Source organism: Pocillopora damicornis, chromosome 3, assembly GCF_964200805.1.
Source record: "Pocillopora damicornis chromosome 3, jaPocDami1.2, whole genome shotgun sequence".
NCBI classification, from domain to species: Eukaryota; Metazoa; Cnidaria; class Anthozoa; order Scleractinia; family Pocilloporidae; genus Pocillopora; species Pocillopora damicornis.
The window spans coordinates 16,819,058-16,835,378 of record NC_142672.1 but is presented as its reverse complement, the minus strand read 5'-3'; the positions used below and the strand labels follow the sequence as shown (position 1 = coordinate 16,835,378).

At 36.3% G+C, this 16,321-nt stretch overlaps 2 protein-coding genes across 4 annotated transcripts; one reads left to right on the top strand and one right to left on the bottom strand.

Annotated features, from left to right (window-relative positions):
* Nucleotides 1-1,458: 1,458 nt before the first annotated feature.
* Nucleotides 1,459-10,637, bottom strand: LOC113675746 (pseudouridylate synthase RPUSD2). 3 transcript variants are annotated; one of them, XM_089198828.1, is made up of 14 exons: nucleotides 10,487-10,618; nucleotides 8,618-8,702; nucleotides 8,477-8,514; nucleotides 7,624-7,745; nucleotides 7,055-7,085; nucleotides 6,601-6,670; nucleotides 6,387-6,474; nucleotides 5,509-5,587; nucleotides 5,311-5,359; nucleotides 4,503-4,595; nucleotides 3,718-3,857; nucleotides 2,953-3,098; nucleotides 2,090-2,410; nucleotides 1,459-1,719 (listed from the first exon to the last, which is right to left on the bottom strand). In XM_089198828.1, the coding sequence occupies exons 2-14, from the start codon at nucleotides 8,632-8,634 to the stop codon at nucleotides 1,627-1,629; spliced, it is 1,287 nt and encodes a 428-aa protein (XP_089054954.1). In that variant the 5' UTR covers nucleotides 8,635-8,702; nucleotides 10,487-10,618; the 3' UTR covers nucleotides 1,459-1,626. The 3 variants fall into 3 exon arrangements, with proteins under 3 accessions (XP_089054954.1, XP_027048149.2, XP_027048151.2); XM_027192348.2 differs by lacking the exon at nucleotides 8,477-8,514 and having other exon boundaries at nucleotides 10,487-10,637; XM_027192350.2 differs by lacking the exon at nucleotides 8,477-8,514 and having other exon boundaries at nucleotides 7,624-7,695; nucleotides 10,487-10,615.
* Nucleotides 10,638-10,740: 103 nt separating this feature from the next.
* LOC113675747 (anamorsin homolog) lies at nucleotides 10,741-15,318 on the top strand. Its single transcript, XM_027192352.2, has 10 exons — nucleotides 10,741-10,938; nucleotides 11,608-11,748; nucleotides 12,138-12,214; nucleotides 12,472-12,546; nucleotides 12,696-12,768; nucleotides 13,179-13,258; nucleotides 13,412-13,481; nucleotides 13,692-13,740; nucleotides 14,073-14,148; nucleotides 14,603-15,318. The coding sequence occupies exons 1-10, from the start codon at nucleotides 10,779-10,781 to the stop codon at nucleotides 14,717-14,719; spliced, it is 918 nt and encodes a 305-aa protein (XP_027048153.2). The 5' UTR covers nucleotides 10,741-10,778; the 3' UTR covers nucleotides 14,720-15,318.
* The last annotated feature ends 1,003 nt before the right edge of the window (nucleotides 15,319-16,321 follow it).

Genomic DNA, 16,321 nt, shown 5'->3' with positions numbered 1-16,321 from the left:
CTCCGCCATGGACTCGTTCGTCATTTACACAATCGACCGTATAGCCGCAGGAGTGTGCCAGACTCTTGTGCCGCTATCCCTGGTGACAATCTATTTCACAAGGATCGAATTACTAGAGGGGGAGGAGTGTGTATTTTATTTAGATCACAAAGTGCCATGTAAACTCCAAGAATTTTGTAATCAAGCTGAAGTCGAATCAATTTGGATATCAACGAGGCCGCATGGTTTACCAAGGCAAATTACATCAATTGTCTTAGGTGTGATATGCCATTCTTCTAGGAACCGTGAACCTGAGAATGTGATTTTGCGGCAACACATTCAAAGAAATCTTGACATGCTATTATAAGACCAGCCAAATGCCCTGGTTATAATTACCGGCGACTTTAGTCATCACACGACAGGATTTAAATCAAAAGATATATCTCAAGCCAACCAGCTTAAGCAGCTTGTCACTTTCAAAACTAGAGACTCAGGTACGCTGGACTGGTTTTTCACAAATAGACCAAAGTTGTTCAGTGTATCGCAATTGCCCAAAGTCGCATCCTCTGATCATTATACCATCTTGGCCAGACCAATGTTATCATCCAGACACAAACCGGTCATCGAAAAAAAAATAGAGTCACGTGATATGTGCGACACTGCATGGCGTGCGCTGGGACGCTGGATGACCGAGAAGACTGGTACTCGGTTCTTAATGCTGAGTCTTGTCAAGACAAGTTCAGGCTGTTGATAATGGAACTTACTTCTGCTGTGGATTCCTTCCTTCCACGAAAAATAGTTAAGAGACACCCAACTGACCGTTCCTGGATCTCTAAAAACCTGAAATCCTGGATTCGCAAAAGACAATCTGCATTTCTCAGACATGGAAAGGACTCTGCGAATTACACATTTTAGAGGAACAAGGTCCAGTGCAAGGTCACAAAAGCTAAAAATCACTACTATCATGACAAAGTTGCTCAAGTGGAATCCACCAATTTCAGTAAGTGGTGGAGGCAAATAAAGTCACTCACAGGCCAAGACATCCAGTAGAAGTGGTCCATCAGTTTCTTAGGGATACCATGAATACCAAATTACTTGCAAACAAGATCAATGACTTTTTTGTAAGTCTTACAGACCATTTCACACCTTTGACCCGTGATTCTCCCCCAAGCCTGGTACCACAGGAACTTTTTGTCTCCAACCAGGAAGTGTTCCGATCCCTGCCGTTCAGCATGAATCCTTTTCAGGAAATTTCACACCTGACGTTTTCCGCTGGTTTCTTCCTATTAGCGTGACCTTCTAGCCTGAGAAAGGGGTTTTCGTCCATGATAGAAGTAAAGAGCCTCTTTACAAAATATTCGTCATTAGGACTTTTTTCTTTAAATTTCTCATTGATTCAAGTGGGCAACAACCAGCGATCATCTCTGTGGTGTTGGCTAAATTCTCTACTGCTATGACTCTTTTAATGAAAACTTTAAATTCGTGGACATGAGCGTGACGTTTAATTATAACTAAAAAAGGGTTTCAATTTTCTGAACAGCCATCTTGGTACAAATCAAGTCGTGTGCCATCAAGCACAAGCTCATGCTTCGTGTCTTGAAAGAGGAATGCTTTTCCCCTCCTTTCGACCCTAACCAGCTTAAAAGTTCAATTCCGCTCCGTGTTTTGCCTGATTTCAGAAAAGTTGACTCCTTCTTTAGCCCAACTTGGCAGGTCTGTCTTAAATTCCCAGTCTGGCCCCTAAGATAAACACAATGCATAGGTAAGAAGAAAAACCTTACTCAGGTGATTTCTAGCGGTATACACGTACATCCGAACCAAGAAGCAACACTCAAGTTAAAAGGAAATTTCGAGACTAATTCAAATCCAAGCCACCTGCAGTTTTCGCCCAAGTACGACCCAAATAGATTTGAAAGAACAAGTTATGAAAAAAAACAAACAAACAAAATGATGCTACATTCGATTCACGAAAATGACGATCTCTTTCGCAAATGAACCCCAATATCAAAGAGAAAGACGGAATCCTGAAGTGCTTTCAGTCCTTCATAAAAAAATTAACTTTAGTAACAAAAAAGGCTAGCAGGTGATTAGGCGCATTCTAGTGAGTCACCTTGTAAGAGACAGCATGTAAACACATGGTGAGTTCATCAGAAGTTGGATCTCTCCTCTGTATCTGGCATTCACTACAGTCTTTGTCATAATACAGTTCTGTGTTTTTCTCTTCTGTTTCTTTACAAGACTGGGATTCCCCAGGGACACTATCTTTACATCCGGTACAGACAGGCTTCAGTGATTCATTTTCAACGATAGTGACTGCTTCGTGTTTCACATTGGTTGAGTTTTGTTGATGTTGACGCGAGAGGTCATTTTCACGAAAGGTTCCGCTCTCAGTCTTTACAATGTTTGGAGATTTAGAAAGCTCGGCTATTACCTATAGTACCAAGAAAAACAATACTATGAAATTAGAGGCCATTTGTGATGTGAAAAAAGTGCAAGAACGGTTGAATTACGTTCCTGAATTTCCATCCCAGCAGAATTGTACTACCAATGGAAATCACGAGAAAAAGTTGGGAAAAAATGTCCTTGCAAATCCAAGGAATCCATCATCAAGCACTCGAAAAGACCTTTTTCACTCACTGGTAATTTCTATTAATTCCATGATGAAGTTCATCTATTCAGTCATAGATCACTGACGTTAAAATGCACTACGAAGAAAAAGTGGCAAACGAGCCGTAGGCGAGGGTGTCACTGATGTCCTTACTACATAGGACGTCTTAGAAGTAACAAAATAAAACCAAGTACTGTAGCATTGAACAGGAACCTGTTTGTTTTACATATACATTAAAAGGAAAAAACTTTATCGAAGATGATGCCATCCATATGTCTGTCTTTCAATGGGTCGTACACTAAGTAAATATTCAGTATACTTTATATATCAAACGAAGGATTGACCTAAAAAAAGGTAGTTGTTACCTGCTGGACCAGGTGGTCTGACACCCCACCCTTACCCCTGTGGGGTCCCCACGACTGATGGTTGTATATTGGATCATTTACAATTGGATAACCAAGCCACTGAAGATGAACACGGATTTGATGCATCCTGCCTGTATGTGGAACACCTAACAACAACAACAACAACAACAAATACTCTTTCCGTAACATTTCTGAAAAAAAAGGAGTGGGGGACTATAAACATGTATTTAGTGGTGCAGTCAAGTGAGTTGGTGAATGCCCATATCTTCCCAGAACTAACCTTCACAACACATCAAAGCGTTTACAGCCCATTTAGTTTGAATTAATTGTAGTATTTAGTAGCAACGAGCCATCGCAACCAGGTTGTTTAGAGATTAACTCCTTCAGCATGATAACAGTTTAGAGAGGAAGTCGATTTGCCAAGGGCAAAAACAGTTTTACTAAACAAAAGAAAATCCTCACCAACCACAATTTAACAGAAGTAAATTTGAAGTTGTGAAATTAACTTATCAATTCTCTGGGTTGTTTAATCAATACCGGTGGGTAACAAGTCTGTTTACTAATAGGCTATTTGGCTGTAACTGAACTATAAACACTTGGGTTCTGAGTAATTTTGTATTGATGACGATATTCAATTCAAAGCAAATTTTTATAGTAGCTTTTATTCCCATTCTATAAATGAAGAGGTAAATGAACTTTTGAACAATTCAGCTCTTAGAAAAAACTTAATACATTACTTGGTATATTTGCACAAGTATTACTTACTTTTCACAATACTTGTCTTTCCGTCATAGGTAAGCCTTTTGAAAACAGTTTTACACGGCTTGCCCTCATTTTTACTCACTCGACACACACCAATCTTGTGTGAAACAACTTTTATTGGCTCCTCACATAGGACTTCCTCACTGAAAACACAACGTGAACGTTTAAAACTTCTCTGTCTAAGCAATCACTTAACCTTAACAATTGATGATATGAGGTGAAAAATGACCTTTCTATTTGAATATCAATTGAGAACTTACACTGTTTTAAGATCCATGTATTGGTACATGGAGTTACACTCTGAAGCTGAATATGATGTAAAGAATGATGCAGAAATAACCTTGGGCTAGAAAAGTGCATGTGATATCAGATCTCCCTGTTGCAGTTCACTTCTCTTACACTTCCCCTTCAGACTTTCTATTGCTTTTTTTAGCCAGGCAGTGCATCCCTCCTCTCAGAAGATATTTCCTTCCTACTCCCTAAGCTTTTGCTCCTCCCCTCTTTCAAAGAGAAGTTTGCTCCAGAGATCATATAATTTTTAACTGTGCTAATAAAAAAAATTCATCAAAAATTTCCTTACAACTTTGTTCTAAGGTTTGAAAGTGTGTCCAGGCCATAAGAAAATTGTCTTCACATGTGTTAAAAATTCAACTTTGGATGCCACCAATTTGACTAGAGCATATTATTGAGTCTTCTTTCAAATGAAGATGCAGTTCTGTATAAATGTGTAGAAAACTAGGTCTTGAATCAAACAATGCCTCTCTTCATTAAAAAAGAAAGCACATCACCTTGGAAATTCTCCTTGCACTCTACTTATGTATTCCTTCTCTATTTGTCTGTTTCTCACTTGACTCTCAAGCTCTTGAGCCTTTGACAGTGTTCTGTCAAACCACAACAAAGATTGTATGGTGATTTTTTTTTTGCATAATCATGATAATTATTACAAGAAAATACAAAGATATATATATATACGTATATATACTAAAAATGTGGCTCTTATCACTTTTCAATATAAGAATCAAAACTTCTGCATTACATTTCAATAAGTTGATAACACATTTCTGCATTCAAGCAACTGGCCATTCATTGTTAACATGGCAAGAGTACTCTCTTCTCCAAGACCTTGATCACATGAGATCACATAATTTCAACTTAATACCTGCATCCTTTCAACTTATAATAAGGAAATGTACAGACTTTTTGGTTAAAAACCAAAAAATCCTGCTTGTGAGCCTGGGCCACAGGATACAATCCCCCTCCCCTTTGTAAAAATGCCCTAAATGGCATTCTTCCAAAGAACCCCTCTTGTGAAATCTTATTGCAGTAATGTTGCAAATAGTTTATTTAATCAACATTAGAAAAGAAAGTTGTCAATCAGTTCGATTACACAGTCAATGTTAATCAATAATTTTCATTTTCACATCATTAAATTTATTGGTAAGAGATCATCCCACTGTCTTCTTCCTGTTCTCTATTTAATGCAAAGTAGTTCTATTAAAGGAAATAGCTGGCCAAAGGAGGAAGGGGGACTTACCCCCCCAATTTTATGGCATACACTCTAAGTTATCAGGATCTAAAATTAGTATGGGCACAGACCTTGCAAACATCAAAATTCCTGAAGTGAGACGGTCAATACGGTGGATTGCTGTGAGAAAGGAAGCAAAGTAACATTGGAAACAGTTATAATCTTCACATAAACAGTTGTCATTGCATTTCTTAATGTCAGAATGTGCTAACTACAAAATATAATAAAACAAGCCACAAACTGACTACATCATTATGGTAAAAACTTACTAAAAAGATTTTTCAATCCAAACTCCTTTCCAAGAAGGAACACAACAGTGTTGTGCCTGTATCTTCCACAGGGATGTACCTTGGGATCATATTAGCAATGTAAGGTCAAATGGTTAAGTTTTATTAATTGCCTCCATGGATCTAAGCATTTTATAACATTTACTGTGAAATATATATAAGCAATTCAGCCTATTCAAGGTAACTGTTATTATTTATACCTTGTTAAAGGGAAGTAATGCTTGTCTTAACCAATGCATTTGAAATTAATGCCAATTCATTCAATCACTCTTTCATATGGGAAATTTAAGAAAAATGTCCTCAAATTCAAACATAGAGGAAATTGTACACAAACAAACACAAAAAATAGTTCTTTGAGTCAAGAGAAACAGATTTGATTTCTGAAGATCATTATAAATTCCCTGACATGAACAATATTCCTGGAATTTTTCCTTAACCTACACATGTAGTTGTGGAGGGAAGCATGCACAGTCTCACCACTTTAAACATCCTTTATACTGATAAAACACCTGCTTTTTTAAAGCACAGTACACAAAATACAAAGACCAAAATACAAAGAAAGGAAGTGTCAAGAATTGGGGGCCAAACATTTGAAATAAAGGTTGCGGAATACAATGAGCCACTTTAACAGTGATTATGAAATTTAGAAAATGAAGATTGATGCAACATAAATCATTGTAAAATTTTCAAATTCAGGAGCATATATTGTAGTTTCTATATAACAATTAAGCATATCAACATGGGTTGTCTGTAATCTGTAGGATATCTACTTTATAAAGTAAACAAAGTTTCCCTGTGGTTCTCCATAAGCTTATCTAAAAATAAAACAAATTTTTCCACAAAAGAGAATTTATTCACACCGGAATTGAAGAGGGTTTATCAAGAACAACAACTTCATCTGTTAAAGCAATTATCTTTATAGGATTCCCTGTTACAGGAGGTTCATGTCTGTTGAAAATAAAAATCATTATGAGTATTCAATCAATAGACAAACAGATATAGAATTATGAGAATCAAAATTTATAGGAAACAGAGAGGAATAAAGTGAAAAAAGTAAGGACGCAAAAATCAAACCTGTGGACTTTGTTGCAAATCACATCATTGTCTTTAAGAATTTTACTTTGAAGTGTTATTTCACCATTCACTGCAGGAAGACAGTGGAAAAATGTGTGTTATATAAAACTTAAAAGGTTTGTAGAACATATGAGCAGACACTGAAAATGGATTTGAGACCCTAGCTTCCCCCATTTATTTCCTCTACTAGCCAATCACCTTCATCATAAGCTACTGTACACTGTACAGTTCAGTGTTCCTAAAAGGTTCCTATAGCAAACAAATACATGTTGTTTTAAATGGCAAAACTGTTGATAGTAAATGTCCCCTTGATGAAACTGTCCCTTTCCCTCTTACATATATGATATTTACTAGAGTTATGGTAAATTTTGACCAGTTGTCAATGAAATAGTAGTAACTATTACTTTGTTATTACTAACAACAGACTTCAAAAGAGAAATAAATGACTTCAAACCTGTTATTTTTCCAGCTTTTATTGCCTTCTCCTGTGAGAAAAAATTGATAAAAGTACATTTATTCAAAGGCTAATGTGATCTCTCTTCTGCTTCTCTTTAATGATAATCTAGTTTAAAGAAAGCCCTAGAAATATATGAACAAAATGTAAAACACAGGAACACTGCAAATGTGCAAAAGAGAAAGGAATAAACAATCAAAAGAACAAAGCTACAGCATTAAATTATGATTCCAAAAAACAACTCAGTAATCCTAAATTGTTTTTCAAAGAGAGTTATGTTTCAGTTGAAATGAAAGGAGCATGTGTATGTCTAAACTGAATCCTTGCAATTTTTGTAAAGGATGCTAGAATGTTGGTAACAAGAATTATCAGAGTGTTCAAGCCACACACAGACAATTAGGGAGGGATGATATAGACTGTAGTCTTACAGCAGACAAGGAATCACTGAGAAAATTAATTACCAGTAATTGCCACTCAATGATCAAAATATGTATTATGGGCTCACTGAGATCATACCATTGTTACTGACACTGGTTTTAAAAGAGGTGCATCCAATATTCAATACTCACATAGTATTCCTGTGTTTCAGAACGAAATTCTTCTTTAAACACATCAATCAAGCTACGGCCTACCCAGCGTCCCTTGCAGAAGGTAGTGAAAGTGAAATAATAAGGATAGACACATCGCAAACCTAAAACACACAAAGTAAAGGCAATAACTCCAGAGATTAATATCTACAACAGAAAAATTTGGTCTACAGATTCAAAGCCCAGGTTATATACATCTAGATCCAAAGAAACACCTAATAGTATTACTGATGGCGTGATCATTAAATCAAACTATGGAAAAAGTTTAAGAGGAGTCCTGAACATACATGTAATACCCACATTCCAACAAAATAGATTCCAAACAATAGCATTCAAATAATAATTCCTAATTTGTCTCTAAATTTGTGGCCTCAAGAGCTATTTCTTTCATGATTTTCACAACAGTCTTGTTTTCAAGATGCAGTTTATCCACTGGTGCAAGTAATCTGACCACTCTGTTTCACCTAGTGTTTAAAATTCATTTAAATTTCCACCCCCCTGCACCAAAATTGTGTTCAAATGCCAACAACTAAAAAAAACTCTTCCCTATTAAACAAATTCTCCTTTTCAGAACCTTAGGAAATGTATATAGAACAGAATAGAGAATATGCATACTGATGTTAAGGTGAAAAGGGTTAATAGTCAATTTTTCATGTAAAAGGCAAAATCACCAACTGTGACTTTCCACACAATAACCAAGACCTTGGCATAGACCTTTTTCTCCGAGTCTATGGCTCATGAAAGTGAACTATTCACCTTAAAAGACCTCCATATCAAAAGATAAAACACATGTATTCTGATAGAAAGACTTGACGATTCTTTTCAAATTCCCCACCTCTCAGGCACAGACAACAGTCAAATACCCATGGGTTACTGAAAGGGAAGTTAAAACTTTCAACTGATTGAGACATCAACGGCCAGAAACAACAGTAAGCCTTCCATTGCAAAATCAGTCAAGACTGTATTTAATACTCACCATTTCTTACAAAACATGTGGTTTCAAGGAATATTTCTTTATCAAATCCCGCACTCTTGGTGTTTTTTTCAACTTTGATAGCTTTCTAAATTAAAGAAAGTGACCAGAAAATAATACAGCTATACTTACTACACTGTCAAAATCAATGAGAAAATGGGGAAATTATTCAATTGTAAATCAACTGAATTAACAAGGTGAATGTGCTTCAAACCAAGTTAAGAATAATCAATCATGTTGCAGCTAGAAATGAATCCAATATGTATTGAACACCTCCTCCTTTAACTTGAATGTCATAAGGGGGGAGAAGAAAGCCAAATAAAGGACTTAAGATCTTTGGTTTATGCTTTTGAGTCTAAATTTTGCCAAAACAGAATTAAAGTTGATCAGCCCCTGCCAAATATTGCATCTGCAAAAGAAAAATCATGACTGCAAATAAAATTCAAACTTTATGGAAAATATAACCAAATTTAAGAATACAAAGTCACTGACTGTTATTATACAAAGTACATCAATGCATAATCATAAAACCATACCCTCTGGCATTGGAGCCTGAATCAAAATACAGTAAGCCAGATTATTCAAATTCACAGAAAAATTGTTTTTAAAAACCCATTACCCCACTGTTTGTAACTTTCCTTGCCTGAGTAGCCTGGGATTAATATAAATAATCTTTTAACTGTTTGAAAATTTTTAGAAGCTCCATACTTCCAGGTGACAAAGAAAACGGGATGTGGAGTCAGTTCTTCTTGACTCAGAGACACATACTTAGGTAAACAAACAGCTCTTACAGGGTTCTCCCTAGTTTCCAGCACAACAGGTGAGGGACCTTTTCAAACCAGTAAAGCACATTTGCAGCTTCAGGTGACTGATCATTCTCAACTTTGTCATTTTCTGAAGCATACAGTACATTGTGCCTGTCAAAAATTTTCCAGCGAAAAATCAATAATGTGAACAATACACCTTTAGGTTCAGAGGTTGAACAAAACAAAGTAAAATTTTGTTTAAAAGCATTATGTTTGACTATGCCCTTTCCAAACTGCTTATGATGTAAACTGGTCTCCCTTCGATTTCAGGTGATATCTTTGGCATCACTTACATGGTATATTGCTGGAAAATCAGCAGTGTCAGCTACGAATTGCATCGCTATGAAATCAAATCACATTGAATAGCTGAATTCGTGTTCTAATCGTCTCAAATTCAGAACTTTTACAGTGCTGAGAGATTTTATTTCAAGGCTTCTTTCAAACCATTGTCTGAAACACATTTCAAGTAGAATTACATGATGAAGACTAGTTATTTCTGGCAATTGGCTGGATGTGCCAGAATATGTTTTCCATCGCTAGTACGTAACCTTTGTTTTGTTTACCCCTAAAATTCTTGTAAAGCTCAGCAGCCACTCTTCGTGACCTCTTGTTACTGGACAGAAACTAAACGACACCACATTTGCACGTGTAGAGAACTGACAAATGTCATGAGATTTAGCAGAAAGCCCGCGAAAAATCACTCTTGCTTCGAAATTCGAAAGGTAACAGTCAGTGTTAGCTAACTAGAGCACACGTAGATCTATAATAGTGCACACGGTTGGCTTGTTATTACACTTTCTTACCAGATTAGCTCACCATAAATGCGTATTTTTTTTAGGGTTCTGAGCGTTTGCAGGCAGTAATAAGTGCTCTTGCAAGCGGTAAATTTTACCAGTTACCGCCTGATAAGGAGAACCCTGCCGCCGGCTCTTACTCAAAACAAAGATGGTAATCTTAACATAATCTCATCTCAGGCTATCTACTGACAGTATTTATCGTTTTTTTTCCCATATCAATGATATCTATGTCCACATGTATGTATGTATACGATTTAAGTAAAACAGACCTTTCTTTGTTTCTTTGTAGTTTGTTTTGCTTTCCTTTTACCGGCCCGCTTGCTTTCAGCAACATTTACTTCGTTGCACAAATTTCCCTCAACGTCCGCCATGTTGGTTTTACCAAAACATATATGTCTATGGGGCACAAAATGTCCTAGTCCAAATGAGCTTTGTTCCCAGGATAATTTCTCAATCGTTGGGCCGATAGGTCTGGGATTGAGATAAGCGGGATTCGTATGTAGCACATTCATATATTCATGTAAGTGATACACGAAAAGTACAGAGAACGAATGAGTCAAAATGGCCGAGATAGATGAGATGGAACAGGGTCAGCGTATTCTTGTTATTTGGTCAGGAATTGCTCCTCCGAAGAAGATAGAAGAGCTCGTGGTTCATTTAAACTCTTCAGTTGGATCTACGGGTATTGTTGCCGTCGAGAATGAGGAAAGACTGAAGTTATGTAAGTATTTTAAGATGTTCTGATGAGTCATAATGATTCCCAAGTTATTCGATATTATCGTCAAACGATTTCGGCCGATTTATTTCTTGATAGGTGGGGTTTTCGATTTCAAAAGAACCATGCCTAGAAATTCACTTTGATATGATGTGCGATCTTCTGTTAAATGAGACATTTTATATCAAGACATGAATCGCAATGGGATCGCCTCTAATTATTACGTAGTATGCCTGAAGTTAAATATAGAGAAAATAGTAAGTAATTCAAATACTAGTTATTGAGTACTTGATGAGATTAAATCGTGAGCCGTCAAGATGGCTATAATTAATTGGAGTAACATCAGAATATTGAATAAAGACTACCCAATGTTAATTTCTGTCAATCTACTGTACATTGTAGATTAATTGATTTGTTACAGAGGGCACTCAGTCATGTGGGTAGTTATCTTCTCTTGAGGACTAAATGTATTGATGAGATAAGTTTTAATTCCTTTTTTAAGTTTTTTCTCAAGATACTAGCATGAATGGATACTGTGAAGTCAACACAAGTCCAAAAACTAATATTCAATGAAACTGAGAGGCCGTTAGCTTGGCACAGTTTTGATTACTTGTTTAATGGCCTGATGTATTCTAACAGCATTTTAACAATGTTCAAAATGAATTTTTCCTTCAGCATCTCATCCAGAATCTTCATTTGATGTTGTTTTATCTGGGATGATGTTTCCTTCCTTCCTGGTTCATGGCCTGGACACTCTGGCAGAAATTGGTAGAATTTTAAAGCCCAGTGGAAAGTTAACTCTTGCAGAGCCTGCAGGTATGTTTATGCTGTGGATATGGTCAAGGAACTTAACTTGGTGCAATGGTGCTTATCTTGACCACTTGCTAATGGTGTATTTAATGAAATATTCCTTCAGATTGACAGGGGATCTCTCATTGTTGTATGTTTTGAAGCCTCTATGCTAAGAATATGTCTTATGATTACAAGAAAAGTTTTATGTACATTGCTAGCATAATAAATTGAATTACAAAAATGATTTGATTTTAAGTATTATTCTTACACAACTTTACCCTGTAACATTAAAACTAACAATGTATTCTGGGATTTGGTTCATGGATACTCTGTTGAAAACGTAATTTGCATTTGTCTAACTTTTGGAAAAGAAAAGGTCTTTTTATCCCTAAATGTTTAATCTTTCACATCAGGAACAAGTGGAGATCTGAGGCCTTCTGAAAAACTAATATCTGCGCTGAAACTTTCTGGATTTGTTGATATTTCAGTAGTAAGTACTGTAAATGCTTTCAATTTTAACAATAAAGTTCCTCACAGTTGGGTGTTGTGACTTCCTTTTGGACTTTTTACTTTTTTATTTTTTCAAAATGAATGGATATAAACAAAGAAAGCAGTATAGAGGTTTTGTGTGTTGAGTCTCCTTTCCCATTTCCCTTGCTCTATCATGGTTTAGATCTGGTTTCAAATAGCTAGGAGGAGGTTCATCCAGTAATTTTATTTACATATCAAAACAACTTTCCTCTACAGCCAAAAGAACTGAATTTGAGTGCAGATGAGAGCACTGCTTTCAAGGAGAAATTTGGAGATGGGAAAGTCATTCAGGTAAGTCAAGTGCCCTATGTATAGTTTGTATTGTGGTATGTTTCACTTATTTTTCTCAAAGGAAACAGAAACAGAGTGTATGCTTAGCCAGTTTCTTTAATTATTGGTTTGTTGATAAATATCTTAGGATGTATCTGATTTTGTTTTAGATCTCTGCTTTCAAACCAAGTTTTGATGTAGGAGCTAGTTCACAACTTCCACTTTCTTTCAGATCAAAGGCTGGTCAGTATTCAGATTCAATATTTGCTGTTGTGCACATTTCTCTTTAGTTGAAAATTTAAACTAAGGAAAAATTTTTAATCAAAACTTAGATTGTTACCTTGGTTAATTTGAAAGTAATTGTGGGAATTAAAAAATAACATGATTTTGCTCTTACTGGTGACAATTTCATCATATGTCCCTGTAATCTGTTCACTCATCATCTCCTTCCTGTGTTTGTGTGGCTGTATTTATTTCCCTACTTTCCACTTTTGTCCAGTTTTAACTAATCATGAAACAGAGAGGTTTCTTAACATTGTCGTTGTTATCATTCTAAAGTTTGTCAGGTGCTTTGCATAAGATTAGGCAAATTTCTTTAATTGCATGTTTTTGTTCCAATTTTGTCCTCTGTAATTTGACTATTTATTTAACAGCTTTGAAGCCAAAGGTCAAAGATGAAAATGTGACCAAGATTTGGACTTTATCAGCACAAGATATTGATGATGAAGAGATAGTAAGTTATTCATACAGCATTTGAGGATGTGTCTTTGTTATTAAAATTAATTATCTGAAAATGGTTCCAATTTGTCAAATATCATTCACTGGTTTCTGGATAAATGTTTCTCCATGAATTGTGGTTATCATCATAATTTTATTCCTTTCATAGGATATTCTTGATTCAGACACTCTTCTTGATGAGGAAGATTTAAGAAAACCAGATCCTGCATCACTTAAAAGTGTGTTTTACTCCTTCTTATGTGTAGGATGAATAATATATATTGCATATTACTTTTTAAAAAATGTGTGAAAATACTTATTGTTACTGGTCTCACTGGATAATTGATGATCAGTGATGTTCACTACAGGACGCTGTGTTTGGATTTTTGTTTAGAGGGTAGAGCAGAGGTATTTGAATTGAGCTGCTTGCTTATGACATTGCATTACAGGTGATTGTGGTACAAATAAGGCAGGCAAGAAAAAAGCTTGCAAGAATTGGTATGTTGCATGGTATCTCTCAAATATTTTTAAGTAATATGTTTTTAGAAAAGGGCTCAAGAATGATTCTCAATGACGATAACAAGGGAATTTTGGGGGGGCTGAAGGAGTCATTATGGTAATTACCAAAAGTATAAACCTGAAAACATGACTAATACAAAGTTTTTACATTTCTTTAAACCTTTTCCTTTGGTCACTGTTGCATCAATTTACAAAATTTCAGGGGTCCTTTTTTTTTGTACTTTTTATGAATGTAAGTCCCAAAGGCATGTTGTTCATCACAACTGTACTTACCATCTGCCTCACAGTGGTTTGGTCTTGTTCACTTGCAGCACATGCGGTTTGGCTGAGGAACTTGAACAAGGAAAGATGCCAGCAAAGAAAACTGTGACATCGTCATGTGGGAGTGTGAGTCCTCCCTTTTTGGAAAATGGAAAGCACTGACTAACATAAATTTCTCCTGGTTTCCACCCCATTTTCCCACGTCGCCTTCTATTTAAAAAAACAGTCTTAAAATGGGGTCATATTCATTCTTATACAAATAAGTCTGTAAGGAAATGTTTAATAATATTTTGTGGTTATTGGCTTGAGTCACACAAACACAAGTTCATGCTGGGGTTAGACTAACAGGTGATTGTGCAAGAGAAGTCACATTTGGACCCTTAACACGTCTACAATAAGAGTTTAGGGCGCTAGTGCATTGGAGATTTTAGGGAGACTGGAGATGAGTGGTAGTGCAGTGTTTGAATGAGTATCCTCATCTGACTAATTCCTGGTTCAGATTCAATGGTACACAGTGATATCTTTTATCAAAGATAATGAATGAGGCCTTAGTGTGATGTCTTTCTCTTTGTTTTAATAGTGCTACTTGGGAGATGCCTTCCGCTGTGCTAGTTGCCCTTACTTAGGAATGCCGGCCTTTAAACCAGGAGAAAAGGTTGCACTTACAAGTCGACAGTTAAAAGGAGATGTGCAGTAAAAACTACACCCGCAACTGAATCTGCAGAATCTCTTCAGATGCGAAACGCATCCTCATTACACTTTGTAGTCTTACAGGATGGCTCTTTAAAGCTGATGCATATGGGTACTTTGATTCTCGGATGGCGGACTTCGTCAGTTGATGTAGCTGTGAGATTACTGTTACGTTTGTACTCTAGACTTAAAGCAATTTTAAAATACAATTTCCATTTCGTAAGACGGTTTAAAGAGTGGTACCACTACTCAATGAAGAAATATATTACTTATCTTTCGCATTGCTTCAGTTGAGCAAGAAACCAACTTATTTAAGCAGTCAGTTGTATTTCATATTGATTTACCATCGCAATAAACAACCGGAGATCTTGGGAGGAAACTAAAAAAGTTTGCGAATAACGAATCGAAGGCGATTGATGGATCTCCATTTAACGTATTCATTCGAAACCCAAACAGCTATTACACCAGTAAATCAACTAGTGGGCTCTTGCCTCTAAATGTTTCAGTTTTCTGTGGGATTACTGTTTTTATGCACGACATGTTTTCACGTAGAAGAATATGCGTAGTCACGTTAGAAACCTCAATAATAAACAGGAATGAACTCAATAATTGTGGGCTGTCTTAAATATAATGAACTCTATACTTAACCAGCCTGTAAGTGAGGCGCATCCTCGTCAGTTGCGAGTGGTGTTCTTCAGCCCGGCAAATTAACAGGTAATTAAATGGAACAAAGTCTCGTTGTAACGAATCTTGGTGCAACGTATTAGAAGACCTGTGGCCTTTGCCTCAATAATAATAAAGTCTATAACATGACAGAAACGACAAATGATCAAACTACCTCGATCTCTCAGCACGTAAATAATAACCTGTTAACCCGAAATGAAAGGTTTAAATCAAAAGGGACCAAGAATGGCTGAGAAAAGAGAAGTTAATGGCAACATAACTCCAAGAAAAAATTTTCCTACATCAGTTTTACCCGCCTTATAAAAGTAAAAAAAGAAAATGAAATTAAGGTTGCCTACGTCGATGCAAGTGGAGTGACTAATGTCTATCGTTCGCAATGTAACATCTAACATCCCCTTTAAAAAGGCACTTTGCTCAATACGAACCTGACTTGATCGTATTCATAGTCTGGGTGTGAGTGTGTGTGTTGTCTCTGTGTGTGATTTGTTGTTTTTGTCGTTCTTACTTGATTCTTATGATAAACTACGCTCAGTTTGTCGCTAATCATCACTAAAGGCATCCCGTCAGTCATTCCGAAAGTCATCTCGCCCGAAGTCATGTTGCACGAGACCGGAGTCATGTCAGTCGAAATCCCGAGACATGTCGCTTGAAGAAAAAAATAACTTGAAAGATCAGACTTACTAATAGGCAATGAAGTTGAGAAATCTTTATCACTGACGCGTTGTTCGTTTCCGACAACACCATGAAGACTTCGACTACACAGAGAACGATCCAATGGCGAAAATTGAAATATGTTTGAGTAACGACACTAAAAGTGTTGTTCGTCTCCAACAACAAAGTTACGGGTTATTAAGTATTATCAACTGAGTTGATAATGTAAAGGGGTAAGTTTTTAAAGAAACTAAGTTGCTGCGTCGGTGTGGAA